Source organism: Cydia fagiglandana, chromosome 24 (assembly GCF_963556715.1).
Source record: "Cydia fagiglandana chromosome 24, ilCydFagi1.1, whole genome shotgun sequence".
Taxonomy (NCBI): domain Eukaryota; kingdom Metazoa; phylum Arthropoda; class Insecta; order Lepidoptera; family Tortricidae; genus Cydia; species Cydia fagiglandana.
In genome coordinates, this window is record NC_085955.1 from 10,207,705 (window position 1) to 10,225,934 (window position 18,230).

Sequence of the window (18,230 nt, forward strand, 5' to 3'; positions counted from 1 at the left end):
AGTTCTCTGATTCTTTTCTCTTTGAGGTATGTAGGACATTTCTTGGACATTGCTAAGTGCTCACCTCTACAGTTGGCACACGTGAACTGTTGTGTCTCACAATTCGCATGTCTCTCACCACATTTTGGACAAATTGGTTTGTTGGCGGGGCACATTTTTGCTGTATGTCCGAATCTCCAGCAGCGCGAGCATTGTGTGACCGGAAAAATGTATGGTCTCACTTTAATTCTTAAACCGCACAGAAACACGTGAGGCGGGAGCCTCGACCCCTTGAACCCAATCCTGACGCTCTCGCTCGCTGTCCAACCATCAGGGCTTAGTCGGTTAAGACGCTTGATAGAGGCTATGTCTTCTTCGCTCTCAATATCCTTTAGTAGATCTTCTTCAGAAAGGTCTGTCTCGATGTCACTTATAATACCAAACGATAATCCAACTTCTGCTGTATTTTGTCTTTTCCATTCCAATTTTGTCAATTCCGTGTTATTGATGAAATTCATGGCGCTTTCATCATTCTCAAAATTTATCAAAAGTTTGTATGGATTGACATATTTGACTTTTAATATACCCGAGATTCCGTGTTGCTTCAATAACTTGGCCAAAGCAAACTGTTTCGGGAATGCATTTTTGCATGAAGTTGCCACTTGGTTAGGTGTAGCTGCGCGTTGCGACGGAGGGTCTAAGTTCAAGGTTCTCGTATTTAATTTTTTGCGTCTCCTTTCCACCTCATGCCATTGTTCATTCTCGTCATCATCATCACGAATTCTCTTGGGTAATCTTGATTGTTCATCGCGCTGCATATTGTTACTATTTGTGTTAATGTTATTATTATCACTGGCTAAGTTCATATTATTCTCACCTGCTACGCTCAAAAATTGTGTGTGGTCAACGTTTAACTCGTATTGCATATTTACATCACTGCCCTCCCCGTCACCATCAAAATTAGACGTTTCACTCATTATCCACAAGGTTCATTTTAGCCCGATGTGCCGGCTAATTCACTAATGAGCTAACCGCGTTATCTATTTCTCACGATTTGCGTAAACAACCCGAGCTCGGCTACCTGCGCTCAATGTTATCGCTAAGTACACGTCTAAATCGCACGAATACCGAATAGACACTGATGAAACCTAGAAATTCGTGTGACGTAATTAATGGATGACCCCTTAGTAAGAGACCTACAACGCGCTCACGGAGTTTTAAATGTCAGTTGCTATATATATAACTTTCGACCAACTCTCAGTGGACTTCGGTCCCCAGGCATAACTCCCACCTGGAGAGAGTACTCTCTATTGCTTCTCTACCTTCTACAATTTAAACAAATAAAAATCCGGTATATTTAAGAAATATGCGCTATCCCGTACTAAACGATATTTATTTCTTCAACAGCTCCCAACAGAGGTAGAGGCAGCCCCGGCCCTTGAGGAAGAGGAATGGGTTAACGAGTCCCGCCTCGTGCCTACTGAAGTATGGGAGGAGGAGGAGGTGGAGCGGCTAGAACACCGCACCGTCACCGAGGAGCGCTCCGTCCCACAGGTATACACGCTGTTTTTTAGGGTTCCGTACCCGTAGGGTAAAAACGGGACCCTATTACTAAGACTCCGCTCTCCGTCTGTCTGTCACCAGGCTGTATCATGAACCGTGAGAGCTAGACCTCCACCTCTAAATACCTCAATTTCGGAGTTCGGAGTTATCACATTATTTTTTTTCTATGTAATGAGGCCCCTATGAACGTGTACACTTGCCTTAGAGCTTGTTTACATATTGATTAGTGTTTAGTATGTGTTTATGCATTTGCTAGTACTATCTCGGACGATCTCGGATTGATAATCGAAATGTTATTGATATGTCAAAGTTTTAAATTTTTGTTTAAGATAAAAATAATATAATAAAGACTTAATTTTTTTACCAACATTTGTAATTCTTCTTATTTCTATTATATTCTTGCAGTGATAATTTACGATGTTTATTTTATTCGCAGGTGAAAGCGTTGTACGCGTTCACCGGGCAAGGCATATCGATGGCGAAGGGCGAAGTGATGTTCCTGATTAACAAAACCAACCCGGACTGGTGGTCGGTGAGGAAGGCTGACCGCTCCGATGGCTTCGTGCCAGCCAACTATGTTAGAGAGATCGAACCCAGAGTTGTACCGGTGAGTGTCTTAGCTAAGTCCATCTGATCCACAAGACCAACCCGGACTGGTAGTCGGTGAGGAAGGCTGACCGCTCCGATGGCTTCGTGCCCGCCAACTATGTTAGAGAGATCGAACCCAGAGTTGTACCGGTGAGTGTCTTAGCTAAGTCCATCTGATCCACAAGACCAACCCGGACTGGTAGTCGGTGAGGAAGGCTGACCGCTCCGATGGCTTCGTGCCCGCCAACTATGTTAGAGAGATTGAACCGAGAGTTGTACCGGTGAGTGTCTTAGCTAAATCAATCTGATCAACAAGACCAACCCGGACTGGTGGTCGGTGAGGAAGGCTGACCGCTCCGATGGCTTCGTGCCCGCCAACTATGTTAGAGAGATCGAACCCAGAGTTGTACCGGTGAGTGTCTTAGCTGAGTCAATCTGATCAACTAGACCAACCCGGACTGGTGGTCGGTGAGGAAGGCTGACCGCTCCGATGGCTTTGTGCCAGCCAACTATGTTATAGAGATCGAGCCGAGAGTTGTACCGGTAAATTATTATACTATAGTGGAAAAAAATAATGGGCCCTAGAGGGAAAGTACCTTAATACCTATATGATTCTACTAGTTTAAAGTATTATTTTTGTTGACTCGTAGAAAAACTATTGTACACAATAGCGATACAATCAAGTTTTTCAATCTCGTACTACACTTAGGCACCTCAGCAAGCTTTGTTGCCTCGACTGAAAAGCTCTATACTCGTATTATATCACGATTGTATAAAATACCCAAGCGCCTTCTAGGAGGCCGACTTCTAGAGGGCTGCAGAGGTAAAGGCAAGCCCAAGCTATCTGCGCTCGGACGGCGTATACCAGGACATCAGGACCTTAGGAGTGAAGATTTGGAGAAGAAAGGCCGCAAACAGATCGGACTTGAGAGACTTGGTTGACCAGGCCTATCCGCGGCTGAATGCTTCAGATGATGATGTATATGTCGGCGGCCGATCGTAATGTTCCTGTGTATTGTTTTGAGGATAGTCACATTAAACCAATATATAGGTAAGATAGGTTCGTTAGGTTGCTTCAGATGTCCGAAGGGCAAACTGCCCAGAAATAGGAGCCCCGCGTAGCGGGGCTCCGTCGACTCAGGGAACGAGTCAAAGATTTTCACGTTTCACGATATGCCTAGGAATTTCGCGATATGCCTGATCTTACGATCGGCCGCCGACATATAAAATACTAATAATCAAGTGTCCCCGCCAGGTCCAAGTGCGCAGGCCGGAGAAGGTGCGCACAGTGCAGCGCGTGAAGAAGACAGTACTAGTGAAGCAGGTCGTACCCGTCAGACGCGCGCGCACCGCCGCCCGCCGCGCGCCGCGCCTCGCGCCGCGCGCGCCGCACCAGCAGCCGCCCGCCGTCAGCGCGAGGATCGCCGACATCAAGCGGGACTATGGTACGCACTATACTTCGTTTTTTGAAGTAAAAACTTCTTTCGCGGCGCTGTGCACTTTTTGTGACGGGGAAAAAATGTTAAACTCGCGACAGGTCACGTGACCGTAAGATTCAGACTGACACGAATGCGAATAGGTAATTCGCAACTCGTGTCGATTTAAAACACTCCCTTCGGTCCGGTTCGAATTTCCTCTTTTCCGCACTTGTACATACATACATACATATAATCTCGCCTATTACCCGGACGGGTAGCCAGAGACCACGGATTTCCACTTGCTATGATCCTGACATACCTCTTTCGCTTCCTTCACATTCATAACATTCCACACACACACTCGCCGGTTTAGGGTGCTCTTGACCTGGCACTTGTATTGTAATTAACTATTCATTATTAATCTCTCCTCCCGCCGGAGGCCTTCACCCGATCAGGGGTTCTAATCCGTCTAAAGGATGACTCACGCTAGACCGGGCCGTGTCCAGGCCGGAGCTTCCGGCGCTTACTTTTCTATGACATGACAGCGATCACGTGATGCTTTCCATAGAAAACGATGCGCCGGAAGCACCGGATCGGACACGGCCCGGTCTAACGTGAGTCATCCTTAACTATATCAGTGTAAATACCTAATTAAAATGTAAGCTTAAACACCTGTATAAACACCATGGATTGCATCGAATAAATGATTATGATCATGACCAGACATAGAAGTTATTGTGGCAAAATAAAGTGATTGACAAAATTAACTATCGACATTTCTCTTATCGATGTAACTTTATCATCGATTTTAACACTGTATAATAACATAGCTATCGCGAAGTACACGACAGGTTCGATATCTTCTTTGATATTTTAATTGTTTTCTGTCCTTTGGGCGTTGTATACTAGAGTTTTTGTTTTATTTTCTAGTACACTAAATATAGTAAAAAAGAAATTATATATGTGCCAGTTTGTAATTGATTTGCATTCTTAAAATTTGTAGGTTATTTACAGCAAGTAGAAGTTACATCTTTTAATTATTAATCTGTCACAGACTTATCGATAGCAGATTTATCGATGTTTCATTTTCTCAAACACTCGATTATGCCACAAAAACTTCTATGTCTGATCATGACATACCTAATTATAATTTTTACATAGAAACAATGCAATGTAATAATAAAAATAACAAGATAAGATTTAGTTGATGTACCTTCTTACATTTCTCGCCAATGACTAGAAATAAAGGCTTTTTTTTAATTTATTTATTAATCTCGCAGACGAGCTGCTGACCCTCTCAGCGGCGCGTCGCGCCCAACTCGAGGACGCGATCAAGCTGTACAGCTTCTTCGCGGAGTGTGACGACTTCGACAAGTGGATGAAGGACAAGGAGAAGATGCTGCGAGCTGATGATGGGGAGGAGAGCGTGGACACCGCCAAGAGGAAGTACGAGGTGGGTACACTACGACCATACAGACCATGGAGTCTCCTTCTTTTCCCTGCCCTTATCCCATGTTATGTGGGGTCAGCACAACATGTTTTTCTCTTCCATTCTCCTCTGTCTTTCGTCGTCTCAGCACTCACTCCTTTCTTTCTCATATTGGGTCTACCATCCGCTCTCCGTCCATCAACATTCATCCCTAACATTATTTTGCCTATCGGGGGGCACGGCAATGCCCCCGCCAAGTCGAGTGCGAAGCAAACACTGCCGTACCATCCTTTACTGGAACCATTTCGCCGCATTTTCAGGCCCCTATTTGAGAACCTCTGGATAAGACCAGAACGCAGAAATTTTCGTCATCCAGTCACATACTTAAAATCCAAAATTTCAAGTCTGTGGGTCATTTAGTTCCGAAGTTAAGCGAAAGCAAAGTTTCGCATTTATGACACTCGCTCACTCACTCACTCATGATCATCAGAACTAAAACGACTTTAAACTAGTACTTCCCATAAACTCAGAGAGCTGAAATTTGGTACAGAGTTAGGGTTTAATGGCCACATAAAGGGAAAACTATAAAAACTAGGATAATAAACGTTAGAATATCTGTTTTAACTGCTATTCCAGAAATTCGTGACGGACCTCTCGGCCGCCTCCAAACGCTTGGAGCAGATCGAGGCTGCCGCTGAAGAGCTGGTGGCGACGGCGCACGGGCAGGCCGGCAAGGCCACTGCCAGGAGACAGCAGTTACGGCAGCAGTGGGATAGACTGCTCAGACTTAAACAGCAGAAGGAGAAGAGTCTAGAAGGCGCGTCCAGGTAAAAAAAAAACCAAAAGTACCAATGAGTTTTTCGGAACTCATGTACAAAATATAACTTGATATTTACCAGTCGCTGAAGGAAAACAACGTGAGGAAACCGGGATAATCCCAATAAGGCGTGGTTTCCCCTCTGGGTTGGAAGGTCAGATGGCAGTCGCTTTCGTAAAAACTAGTGCCTACGCCAATTCTTAGTATTAGTTGTCAAGCGGACCCCAGGCTCCCATGAGCTGTGGCAAAATGCCGGGATAGCGCGAGGAAGATGATGAGTAGTTAGTTAATTACTCTTAGGCCCACTTGCACCGTCCCACTAACCCGGGGTTAAGCGCTTAAACCGTCAACCCAGTGTCAAATTGTACTGGTAACCATGGTAATTCCAGGTTTAACCGGTTAATCCCAGGTTAGTGGAATAGTGCAAGTGGGCCTTACAGTGTATTAATGGGTTACTAGTTACCTGAAATAAAACTTTTCATTCATTCATTAAGAGCCAACAGGAGTGGTCATTTCTCCATACAAACGTACTCGACTGTTTCCTCCGTAGGTTTTGATGCTAGAGCAATGATTTTTTCAACACTGATCAATATTGTCAATGTCTGTGTCGGACCGTTTTGCTTTTTTTGATATTATGTTTTTTAAGGCGCTAGAGCCCTTCTAAAATGGCCAAAATGGCCTAATTGACTATGCCGCAATGAGAAGCGGAGTATTCAAAACAGATATCAATTAACCAAAAAAGCAAAACGGTCCGATACAGATGATTTCATAATCATTTAGATTTCCAAGTGTGGTTAGGATTGGTTAAGTTTTGGAGGAGGAAACATTCGAGTACGAAACCTCGATTTTTGTGATTTTTACGCGGGATTTTTCGCCTTGTCCTTATCGCACTAGTTTTAGGAGCCGCTTCCGTTAGCGAGCCGGGTATATTTACCTAAACTATTTAAAACTCAGTTCCTGTTTCGTCTTATCTTCCAGCGTGGAGCTGTTCAGCCGCACCTGCGACGAGGCTCTGGACTGGATGGGCGAGAAGGAGCAGCAGCTGGCCGCCGGCGGAGCCCCGGCCGCCGACCTGCGCACCGTCCAAGCCCTACAGCGGCGCCACGCGCAGCTGGAGAGGGAACTAGAGCCGCTGAGGGAGAAAGTGCATACTGTCAGCTTGCTCGCCGACGAGTAAGTGTTCCATACAATATAATTATAAACGTGGAGCAGCTGGCCGCCGGCGGAGCCCCGGCCGCCGACCTGCACGGTGCGGGGCTGCAGCGGCGCCACGCGCAGCTCGAGAGAGAACTAGAGTCGCTGAGGGAGAAAGTGCATACTGTCAGCTTGCTCGCCGACGAGTGAGTGTTTCATACAAAATATTTAGTTCTGTAACGCCCACCCGGTCCGGTCGAAGCAGGAAGGATGACGGTTTAAGTATGACTCACGCTAGACCGGGCCGGGCCCGAGCCGGAGCGTTTAAATTATTTTTACACAATTTTCGGTTATGGCTGAATCCGGGTGGGTCTGTGCCTTCGAATCCTAACCTGCCTAAACAAGACAATATGGCGGATGTTTGAAATGTCACCGTATTTAGGAATTATTTCGCTTAAAATTTAGTTTTTTTCTTCGCAAGTGTAATAAAAAACATTGTGTGTAACTCCGAAGGTAAAAATATTGTTACTCGAGTCTTTAATTCACTGCAGCCTGCGGCTGTCGTGAATATACAGTATGTTTTCTGCAACAGGAGCAATAAATTAAACTGTAGGCTGTACTCCTCAAACTGACCAACATTTTTTCAGCAACTTTTGAAAATAACTCACGTTTTGATTTTTATTACACTTTAAAGTTTATTCTAAGACGCAATGTATTGCAAATTTAGTTATGTTAAAAGCGTGACAAGTAACGTCAAACACACTGATGTCAGCGTACATTGAAGGCAATATTTATTTTGTATGAAAAAGAGGAAGCCTACAAGGATTCATAATTTTTAAAAGTTGCTGAACAAATGTGGTCAGTTTGAGGAGTACAGCCTTTAATTTATTGCTCCTGTTACAGGAAGCACCCTGTATATAGACTATTATCGTACAATATTTCAGTTACCACACACGTTGCATAATGTACTATTTACCTCACAAAGGATACATTTAACGTATACGTACAAAACTTAAGAAACTAAAACATTATAAGTGAGATGTAATGGTGTTTCTTTTCGCCCAGCCTGCTCTCGTGGTTGCGAAGACACAGGTACTTTGTCCATATAAATAGAGTACCCGCTAGGCATATAAACTTACATAGTGCCACTCGCACCATTCCACTAAACCCGGGTTAACTGGTTGCACCTGGAGTTACCATGGTTATCAGTACAATTTGACACCGGGTTAACGGTTTAACGGCTTAACCCCGGGTTAGTGGGATGGTGCAAGTGGCCCGTAGTGTTGTATTTTCTAACGAAGAATGCGCCGATTTAAAAACATTTACCATTTTGCGTTATTTTGATTATCTTTGTTTAAATCTAATTTACAGTACATATGGTCCTACTTTCCCGCACTAGTGCGGGAAACAGCACTTTCCGTGCGTATGTCAAAAGTTTAAATTAAAGGGCCATATGTACTGTAAAACGTTGTACGATACACGTGCGAATAAGTAATACAGGGCAAAACATCTCGGATCTCCGAGAGACCTCCCCGAGGTCCTACTCAACACGAGAGGTTTGGTGGGATTCCTCGAGGAGCTGGGCTGGCAGGACTAGCCCACCCCTCATCACGCAAAATAGGCGCAGGACTTCGAGTTGCGGAAAATTGCCCGTACTACAATACAATACAAGCAATTCGCAACTCGTGTCGATTTAAAACGCGACCAAAGAGAGGAATTTATCGCCACCCGTTTCGAATTTAGTCTTTTCCGCACTTGTATCGTAAATAACTATTTCAATTTTAATCATTGACATAATCGTACAAAGAAATGGGACGGTTGGAATACCACCCTAAGCCAAGTTTGCAAAGACTTATAAGCAAGCGGCAAAGCATCAAAATATATAAATGAAAATACGGTGCGAATATTAAAATGTTGCCGCCAAGTCTGCGCAAACTTAGCGTCACTTGCACCATTCCACTAACCCCGGGTTAAACCTGAAGTTACCATGGTTACCAGTACAATTTGACACTAAGTTAACGGTTTAAACGCTTAACCCCGGATTAGAGAGATGGTGCAAACATCAAACATCAACATTTATTCAGCAAATAAGCCACAAGGGCACTTTTACACGTCAACATTGAATTTACATAAAAGCAAAAATAATAACATCAACAATTTTATAAAATAAAACTAACAATTCAATCTAACGTATTACAATTACTAAGAGATGTATATGGTCTCTTAATGTCGAATTACATACAAAATACAGATACAAATCACACAAAAAAAATCTATAATGACCCTAAGTGGTAAACAGTAGATATGCCACGAATATTCGGCAACTATTCGGTATTCGGCCTATTCGGCCAATTTGCCGAATTGTCGGTATTCGGCCGTTTGTTGCCTACTATTCGGCCGAATACCGAATATCTGTTGCACCTACCTAAAAAGAAAAATCACACAAAAAATAACCAAAAACTAGGTATTGCATATTTAAAATGTATTCTTGGAAAGTAATTAAATACAAAGGCACGTTTTTGAGCGTTTGTTGATTACAAAATATTGTATTTTTGTCATCTGGTCTGATTTGTTTAACTCTAACTACATTCATTAATTCTGTTCAACATAAAAATATATCTTAGCAAACGTTGTGCTTTGTTGGCGAACAGTTTTCATAATTATTGTGACTCAAAATGTTCGCAGGTCATGCCGAATATTCGGTCGCCGAATATTCGGTATCCGGCCGAGAGTGGAGCCGAATATTCGGTATTCGGCCAAATTCACTATTCGGGGAATCTCTAGTAAACAGCTCTTAGATGCATTCTGACGCCTCCGTTTTCCCCCCAGCGTGAAGTCGCAGTACCCCAGCGAGCGCGCGAACGTGGAAGCGAGACAGCGCGAGATCCACGGCGTGTGGGAGCGGTGCCGCTGCGCGGCCGCCGAGCGGCGCGCGCGCCTCGAGAGCGCCGTCGGGCACCAGATCTTCTGCCGCAGCGCAGCCATGTTAGACGACTGGATACAGGTAATAAACACACCGATCATTATTTTAATATGTTTGTTTCCTGTATCAAAACTATGGATATCGAACAGTCTTTTAACTGGTTTTATATTTAGTATACTCTACCACTATATAGTTTACATGTTGTAAGTGGTGGTACATTACTTATTGCCCTTAAGCACTTTTATTGGCTGATGTTAGCCTATCAACCTCACAAGAGTTACTCCACAATACAAGGCCATATCTGAGAATTGATGCTACGTACCCATGGTAGGCGAGGAGAGCTGTTAGTATATCTATTAAAGTTGAAAGCATTTTTAGTGGATATACAAAGCTATTAATTATAATACATTTAGATAGATAGATAATTCATTATTCTGTAAAATGTAAGTGAAATTTCAGCGTATGTCCTAAGAAATCTTCCTCTGAGTTTTCCTTATTAGGGTTCCGTACCCAAAGGGTAAAACGGGACCCTATTACTAAGACTTCGCTGTCCGTCCGTCCGTCCGTCCGTCTGTCACCAGGCTGTATCTCACGAACCGTGATAGCTAGACAGTTGAAATTTTCACAGATGATGTATTTCTGTTGCCGCTATAACAACAAATACTAAAAACAGAATAAAATAAAGATTTAAATGGGGCTCCTATACAGCAAACGTGATTTTTGACCAAAGTTAAGCAACGTCGGGAGTGGTCAGTACTTGGATGGGTGACCGTTTTCTTTTTGCTTTTTTTTTTTTTGCATTATGGTACGGAACCCTTCGTGCGCGAGTCCGACTCGCACTTGCCCGGTTTTTTTAAGTACCTAAAGATACAGAGTATAACTCTGTGTGTGTTGTATGTTATAGAAGGTGCACGAGCAGCTGTCGCAAGAGGCGACGGCCAAAGACGTGGCGACGGCGGAGCACCTCCTCAAGGAGCATCGCGAGCTAGAAGACGACATCAAGGCCCATGACGACGAGTGAGTACTCGTACTCAAATCATTGACGTATATATCTAGGGCCAGGAGCAAATATCGTCAGTCATAGTTTAGATGCTATCAAGAATTAAAAATTAGTCAGCCGGTTGTATCGCGGTGGAAAGACCGTCAGTTCATCACATGAACATGTATAAAAAAAAAGTCATCGTCTCCCGATTGATACTTTGCCAGATGATAGTTTAGATTCTATTATGAAAGTAGCTGACGGTCTTTCCACCGCTATACAACCAGCAGACGGTTTTTTTATTTATAATAACATCTAATCTATCTTCTGACAATGTATGAACCTAGATGCGATGACAACATTTATTTTATTTTTTTACATGTCTCCTCTCCCCTGTCTGTCACCCTCCATTCCTCGACCCACCAACGGAGTGCCAGCTGACGTCCATGAGGGTTCATCATTCTTTAAATGTAACATTATTATTTGCGTTTCAGATTCAAGGAGGTGATCGGGCTGGGTCGCCAGCTGCTGGGCAACAACCCGTCGCTGGCCGACGTGGCCGACAAGATCAACCATCTGGAGGCCGAGCAGGCAGCCGTTAAAAAAGGTAAACTCTCAATACCCTTATATATATTAATTTTTACAAATTATGCCCCCCCCCCCCCCCACATCTAGCGTCTTTCGAGCGTCGGCGTCTACAACTCTATGGCCGCTGCCGACGCAACGTCGACGCAACTGCGCAGTGACGTCATTTTCCATAGCGCTGACCAGACGCCGACAGACGCCGACGCTCGAAAGACGCTAGATGTGGGGGGGGGGGGGCCTAAGAGCACTACACTAGCGCCATAGCTAAATAATCGTGATTATTTAAATTTAACGAAAGAGATTTAAAAAGTAGGCGATAAATGTTAATTACCTTATCTTTGAAATTCACGCCTTTCTGACTAACAAATTGTTAGACTCTATACTCTTTTACACATACTCTTTCTCTCTCTACCAGGTTGGGAAGACAAGGACGGCCGCCTCCGCGAGTTGGTGGAGCTGCAGGCCTTCAACCGCGAGGCCGACCAGATCGACGCGTCGAGCGGCGCGCACGAGGCCTACCTCGAGTACTGCCAGGACGGAGTGAGTGCGCGTTACATGCTGTGTCTCGCTCTAAAACACACACACACACACACACAAACAGCACACACACAGCACAGTATAATAAAGAGTACTAGCGTACAGTATGGACACTCCCTGCCTCCCGTTGAAAGTGCCGCCCACCCGCTCTCGGTTACCTCACAGTTACCGGCCGGCAAGGACGCGACGACGCGGTGCGCAGAGCGGAGGCCACGTAAAATATTCAAATATTAAACAAATATTTACAAAACCTATCAGATCACACTGAAAACAACACAATATCTATATGAACAAAAAATCATGTTTTCAACTTTACGTAATATTTTGGTGGCCTGAATTTCCTAACTAAAATATTGTTATACTGATTTAAAATAGGAAACTATTGTATAAATCGAGCTTAGATTACCTTACAGCATAATACGATTCTTATTTCTTCCTAATTCGCGCAATGAGTTTTGAGTCATTGAGGTCAGCGAACTTAACGACAAAATGGCGGGAACCCTAGCACGTCTTATCTCACTCACACAAGCATGGTACGCTTTCACCTACACGTGCTTAGACTGTGTGCGTAGGAACGCGTTTGTTTCATACATTTTATCGCCAGTGTCCGAGGTGTGTATATTGTAAAGACCATACGAACTGAGCATGCGGGCCATAAATCATTTTTATCGGTCTCTCTCGCTCGCACTCGTGGGGCTTATGGCGAGCGTTAGTGTAGCAGCGGCGATGTAAAGTAGTAGTAAAAAGTCAAACTTGGATTTAGAATTTGCTTTTTCAAATTTGAGCTGTTCTATCTTTCTAGGTTTGGAATTAAACCTGAAATCGTTTTTACAGGCGTCAGTAGACGAAGCGTCTGCCTTGCTGAAGCGACACGAGGAGCTGGAAGCGCGTTTATCCGCGCAGGCCGAGCGGGTACAAGCGCTGCGTCAGCGCGCGGATAAGCTCGTGCAAAGACCGCACCACGCCGCACAGCAGTGAGTATTGATTTGATTTTGTTTGATTTTTTACATTTAATATTTGCTTCGGGTTGGTGTGGTGGAAAACTTTGTGTTTCACTCGGGGGCAAATTTTGATTAACCCTCGCGCTTTGAAACCTTCGCAACGTTCGAGATTCAGTGTACAGCGGCCAAGGTGCTCACAAATATCTGAACACGCCGCTTTTGTCAGGGCGTTAGGGTGCGTGTTCAGATATTTTTGAGCACCTCGGCCGCTCAGATATATCTGATGGCGACTGTACCTACACAGTTTACACAATAACCCCCTTATTCATAAACGTTTCCTAAAGTTAACAAGCTGATAAATTGATAATAATCATTTGTCCCTTTCCGACGTATTGGTATGATAGAAAGAGACAAACGATTATTATCGGCTTGTCAACTTTAGTAAACGTTTATGAATAGGGGGGTTATTTCTGATTTGATCATGTCATTTAGAAGGTTGGCATGTTACAAAAAAAAATGAAGCCTGTTGCGGATATCATCATTGGTTTGTTTTCGACGAAGCATGTTGCGGATTTGCATTTGTGCCTGGCGAAGCCTGCGTTGTGGATATCCTAATTAAAAATTTGTAACATAAAAATGTATATTGTGAAATTGTAATGTCGTGTTAAAATAACTTTTTTTTTTATCTGCAATCAGTCGCAAGACTATAATCAGATTGGATCAGGGAAATATATATGAAGTTTCCAGAATGATTGGGCCATTGCCCTACCCTCCATTAAATATCCAGCACATCAGCTCTTTTAAGTCGCCTGACATAGTCCGGTTTAAGTAATGGGATGGTCAGTGGATTTGGATGCATGATCAGGCGATCCTTGTAGATATCATTATAGCGTCTTGCCTCTTCAAGGACAGTCGGCATTTCTAGGTATTCGTGGATTTCACTGTTACGAGTGAACCAAGGTGCAGCGCACAAAACCCTTAAAATATTATTTTGTGCTCTTTGAAGGCAGAGGATGTTTGATTTGCTAGCAGAAGACCATATCTGGATCGCATATGTCCAGATTGGTTTGATGATTGAGCAATATACTCTTAATTTGTTGCTCAGAGATAGTGCGGATTGTCTACCAACTAACTTTAAATAAAGAATATTTGTATTGTTTAGAAGGTTAAGCAGTTGTATGTGTGTTGCAGCATCTCGGCGCGCATGGCGGGCGTGGCGGCGCGGCGCGAGGCGCTGCACGCGGCCGCCGCGCGCCGCCGGAAGGCGCTGCTGGCCAACCTGGCCCACCACCAGGTCACTACCACATTTATCATTTTTCTCAAAAATGGACGGCAACGTCGAACTTGCCGTCTAAAAAATAGGTCGCGAAGCGCGTAGTTTATGGTCAGTCAAAAATTAAAAAGTTAAAAACATTGCAGTCACGATTTTGGGACTGCAATGTTGCATACAAATTCCATTATTTGTCGAGTTCCAAACTTTTTAAAATTTGAAATGGCCACATCAAATGAAGGCACAGGCCCATTAAACAGCCAAACAGATGATTAGTACCGCGACTATTTAGGTGTCTCAAATAGGTTGGCGTATTTTCGGCAGAAAATACACTTCTATTTTTTTATTAAAAAAAATAAAAAGGCGGCAAAGGCTTTTTTCTGTGAAAATATATACGTAAGAACGTTGCTTTTGTAAAATATACCTATGATATTTATATTTCTTGCACCATTTTTGAGAAAAGCACTATATATGACTCGGCTGGAAGGCTACTTGCTGGCTTCGGATTCAATTAAACGGACTCCCAAGGTCGTCCGTTTAAAACGAATCCTCAGCCTGCAAGTAGCTACTTCCGAGCCTCGACAATAATGTACTATTATGCAACCGTTGTCAAAGATGGCAATTAAAATTAGGTTGGCAACAATGTACTTCACACAATATTTTTTAGGTGGTGATTACCCGAAGTATCGTAAAAGTGCCAAAAAGATACTGCGTGTATGCATACCAATGCTTTTTTGGGAATAGACTAAAGACTTGTCTTGACAACTATAAGATAGGGTTTTAAAGGGGACTCCCTCTGGTCGCATAACAACTTTTGTCATATTTTTAATTGTCATAACACTTTATGCATAAAATTGTAAGTCATAAAAATCTTTAGTCAGAATTATTCCTGAGCATAACTGGGTTTTTGACATAAATGAGTTATGTCATAATTTTTATAGTCATTAATTTAATTCGCATAAAATTTTAAGTTATCTGCTTCATATCCATAAGTATTTTTCGTTCGAAGTATTGCAGTGCATAGTATTAATATAGACATACAAAATGATCAGGATATTTTTGTACAGATATACATATACTAAATTATAAACACAACACATAAATTTAATAAACATTAATTTCACTTAAAAACTACTAAATTTAAAACTATAAATTACATCTAAATCTAAACTTAAACTAACCTAAAAAACTATTCAAACAACCCACCCCGCATCGCCCCCGGCGCAAAGGTGCCCATCACACTTGCCGCGTTACCGCGTTGAACCGCGATGGACAACCTCTGCGCCAGGAACAACCCGGAGCGGGGGTCGAGACCCCTCTGCCGCAGGCGACGCCCCAGCTCCCCGAGAAAGGTTTTCGCCTCCGCGCACCAACACCCCGATGTCTCCACAGCCAAGGGAACGAACAAGTAGTTCGTTAACCCCGAGTACTTGTCCCTCTTAAGGGACGCCACCTGCTCAGCGGCTGCACCTGCCGACCTCACAGTGCGGCCAAGGTGCGTGGCGGCAAATGTGCTGACGCAGGTGGCGTCCCACAAAAGGCACTTTCCTTTCTCCCACGGCACCAGAGTCAAACCGTCCGGCCTTTTGCCATCTGACCGACTGAGGCCCGGCGGCTCCAGCACACACGGGACATTGGCTGAAACCAGCGCCCTTCGAACAATGTCGTTCAACGCGTGGTGGCGTGGGAACCTCCCCGCGCATCGGCAACAGCTCAAAGCGTGGTGCCCGTTACTCTCCACCATGGACCCGCAGATGCATAGATGTGGTTGACAAACATCGCAGCCCAGACGAAGAGCAACGGCCACCCGCAACGAGTCGTCGTCGAGCAGGGTGCCTAAGTTCGGGGAGGGAAGGGCGTGCAGCCAAGCCCCAGATTCTGGCGCCGAAGCCGCGTTCAGTCTGGCTCTTTCCGCACCAGAAGCTTTGCCTAAAAGGCAGTCGAACAAACGCTTAATCCCGACCTCGTCCCACAAGCGCTGACGGAACGGTTGTTCAGGCACTGACGCACCCGGGTTGAGAGCCTCCCAGGCCGACAACGCATCGGAAGCGAAAGGTATTTCTGCCTTGCCACCATCTAACGATAAAATCTTAGTGACAAGGTCCACGGCCCCCGCCGCCGACGCCAGGAAAGCCGGAAGACACACATCCCGCACGCGCCGTATGCCAATTCCGCCACTCCGTATAGGCAACGAAGCCAAGTCCCACTGGTCTGGATTTAGAGAGACATTCAGCACACCCTCAGCACACTCCTTCACCACCAGGTCGAACGAGTCCATATGGCCGGGGTGCAGCCAGGTAGGTACAGTACGCAGAAAGTACATCACCTTGGGAACGGCAAAGCAGGACCTTAGCAAAGTAAGTGCCACATGAGCCGAGAGCTTTTTCAGCCTCTCACCAGCGGACTTAAGAAGCTGCTCTCTCACCTTGAAGGCTTCAGGTATAGCTGCGGGGAACATCGGGGAACCCAAAAGGTTAAAATTCTGGGTAGATAACTCCTTGAGGCCAGGGAGTAGGGCAGAAAACAAAGAGAAAGAAGGCTGTGAGTTGGCACTGCAAGGAAAAAACTCACATTTACCGGAGTTCACTTCGAGCCCCAGCTCTCGAAAAAGTGGAAGAAGCACAAGCAGGTCCTGTTCGACCTCCTCCGGCCTACCCCCCAGAGTCCCGTCGTCGAGGTACCACACGTTCAAATGGGATCGAGATCTAGATATGGCTTTTTGAATGGCCAGGCTGAAGATAAGGGGTCCAAGCGGGTCCCCCTGCTGAGCACCGACCTGGGATGGAATAAGGGACCCGTTAAAGAAGAGTTTGGAAGGAGACGAATAGGACTGGTACAGGAAAGGGTAGAGAGCTGGAGCTTTCTCCCGAACCTCTGTAAGAAGTGTGTCGCGTTCCAGAGAGTTGAAAGCATTCTTAATATCAAGCTTAATTATGATGCAATCCGCGTTATTTGGGTCGAGCGCGAAGGCTCGAACGGCGTGAATGGCAGCCTCACAACCCAATTTGGTACCAAATCCCAATTGGCACGGTTGCAAATAGGAAGCCATTTCCTCCCTAACAGCATTACAACCAAGCTTGGCAGTCAAACGGCGGAACACGCTGCCGACAGCGATTGGCCTTAAACCGCCATCCTTTTTCGACAGCGCACATAGGGACGCACCATATACATATGGACAGACCAAGGGGTTTAATTGACCACTGAGGAGGAAATTACATAGTCTGGTCAGGCACTCCAGCAACCGAAGCCCATTATCGCCAGCAGAACCTGAAGTAAGCTCCTTCAGATGTGATGGACGAACACCATCCAAGCCCGCTGCCGAAGCACTGTTAAAGGAGCCTAGAGCCTGTGCAACCTCCTCCGGCCTGACTGTGAGAGGTGGGCAGGATCTGTCTGGTTCAGGTGGCAACAGCAACGGCCGGGATGGGGCAGGGTGCTTTAACTGCAAATTGGCAAGGGTTTCAGGGCTCGACGGTGCCACAGTATCGTCCGACATCAGAACCCTGACTGCACCCCTAAGATCGCCCTCGAAAACTTTCGACTCGATTGTTCTCAGGACCGAGTGGGGCCTCAAAGCCACCGACTCGGCTTCGACGCCCAAAGTATCGATGACCCCCACTGATGCGATGTTACGCTTCACTTTTGTAGTCAAGTTGCCCGGATCGGCTGCTTCTGGCGCTTTCAATGCGGAATAGGCAAAGGATAGTAAATCGAACCACTCTGACGTACCATTGGTGTCGATGCATCTATCGATCACATCGCACAATTTGCCCGCAGCAAGGTTCCGAGCTCCTCTAGGGATGTGACGCAACACCCGCACCGACTTCCTAAAAGTGGCCAGGTCCTCAAAACCCGGGGTACTCCCATTGTCGTCCGTGGGCACACGCCGCTGCTGTTGCACCGCAACTGAGGGGGAGGGGTAGGGAGAGAGCGTCGTTCGGGACACATCTTTGTGTTTGAGCCCAATATGCACTTTCAGCCCATGTTCAGTAAACACATACAAAATTAAGTCATATATTTAGTTGTCATAATGTGTTTTTCATAAATGTTACAAAGCATGAATAATA

At 45.0% G+C, this 18,230-nt stretch overlaps 1 protein-coding gene across 1 annotated transcript in view; it reads left to right on the top strand.

Moving 5' to 3' along the window:
- Positions 1-18,230, top strand: part of LOC134676433 (spectrin beta chain, non-erythrocytic 2) — a 184,781-nt gene that overhangs the window by 68,914 nt on the left and 97,637 nt on the right. The window contains exons 19-30 of the mRNA XM_063534829.1: positions 1,387-1,533; positions 1,979-2,149; positions 3,386-3,575; positions 4,829-5,001; positions 5,614-5,804; positions 6,773-6,967; positions 9,758-9,932; positions 10,756-10,868; positions 11,325-11,437; positions 11,831-11,955; positions 12,787-12,926; positions 14,085-14,187. Of these exons, the coding sequence (XP_063390899.1) occupies positions 1,387-1,533; positions 1,979-2,149; positions 3,386-3,575; positions 4,829-5,001; positions 5,614-5,804; positions 6,773-6,967; positions 9,758-9,932; positions 10,756-10,868; positions 11,325-11,437; positions 11,831-11,955; positions 12,787-12,926; positions 14,085-14,187 (1,836 nt within the window). The remainder of the gene's footprint in view (positions 1-1,386; positions 1,534-1,978; positions 2,150-3,385; positions 3,576-4,828; positions 5,002-5,613; positions 5,805-6,772; positions 6,968-9,757; positions 9,933-10,755; positions 10,869-11,324; positions 11,438-11,830; positions 11,956-12,786; positions 12,927-14,084; positions 14,188-18,230) is intronic.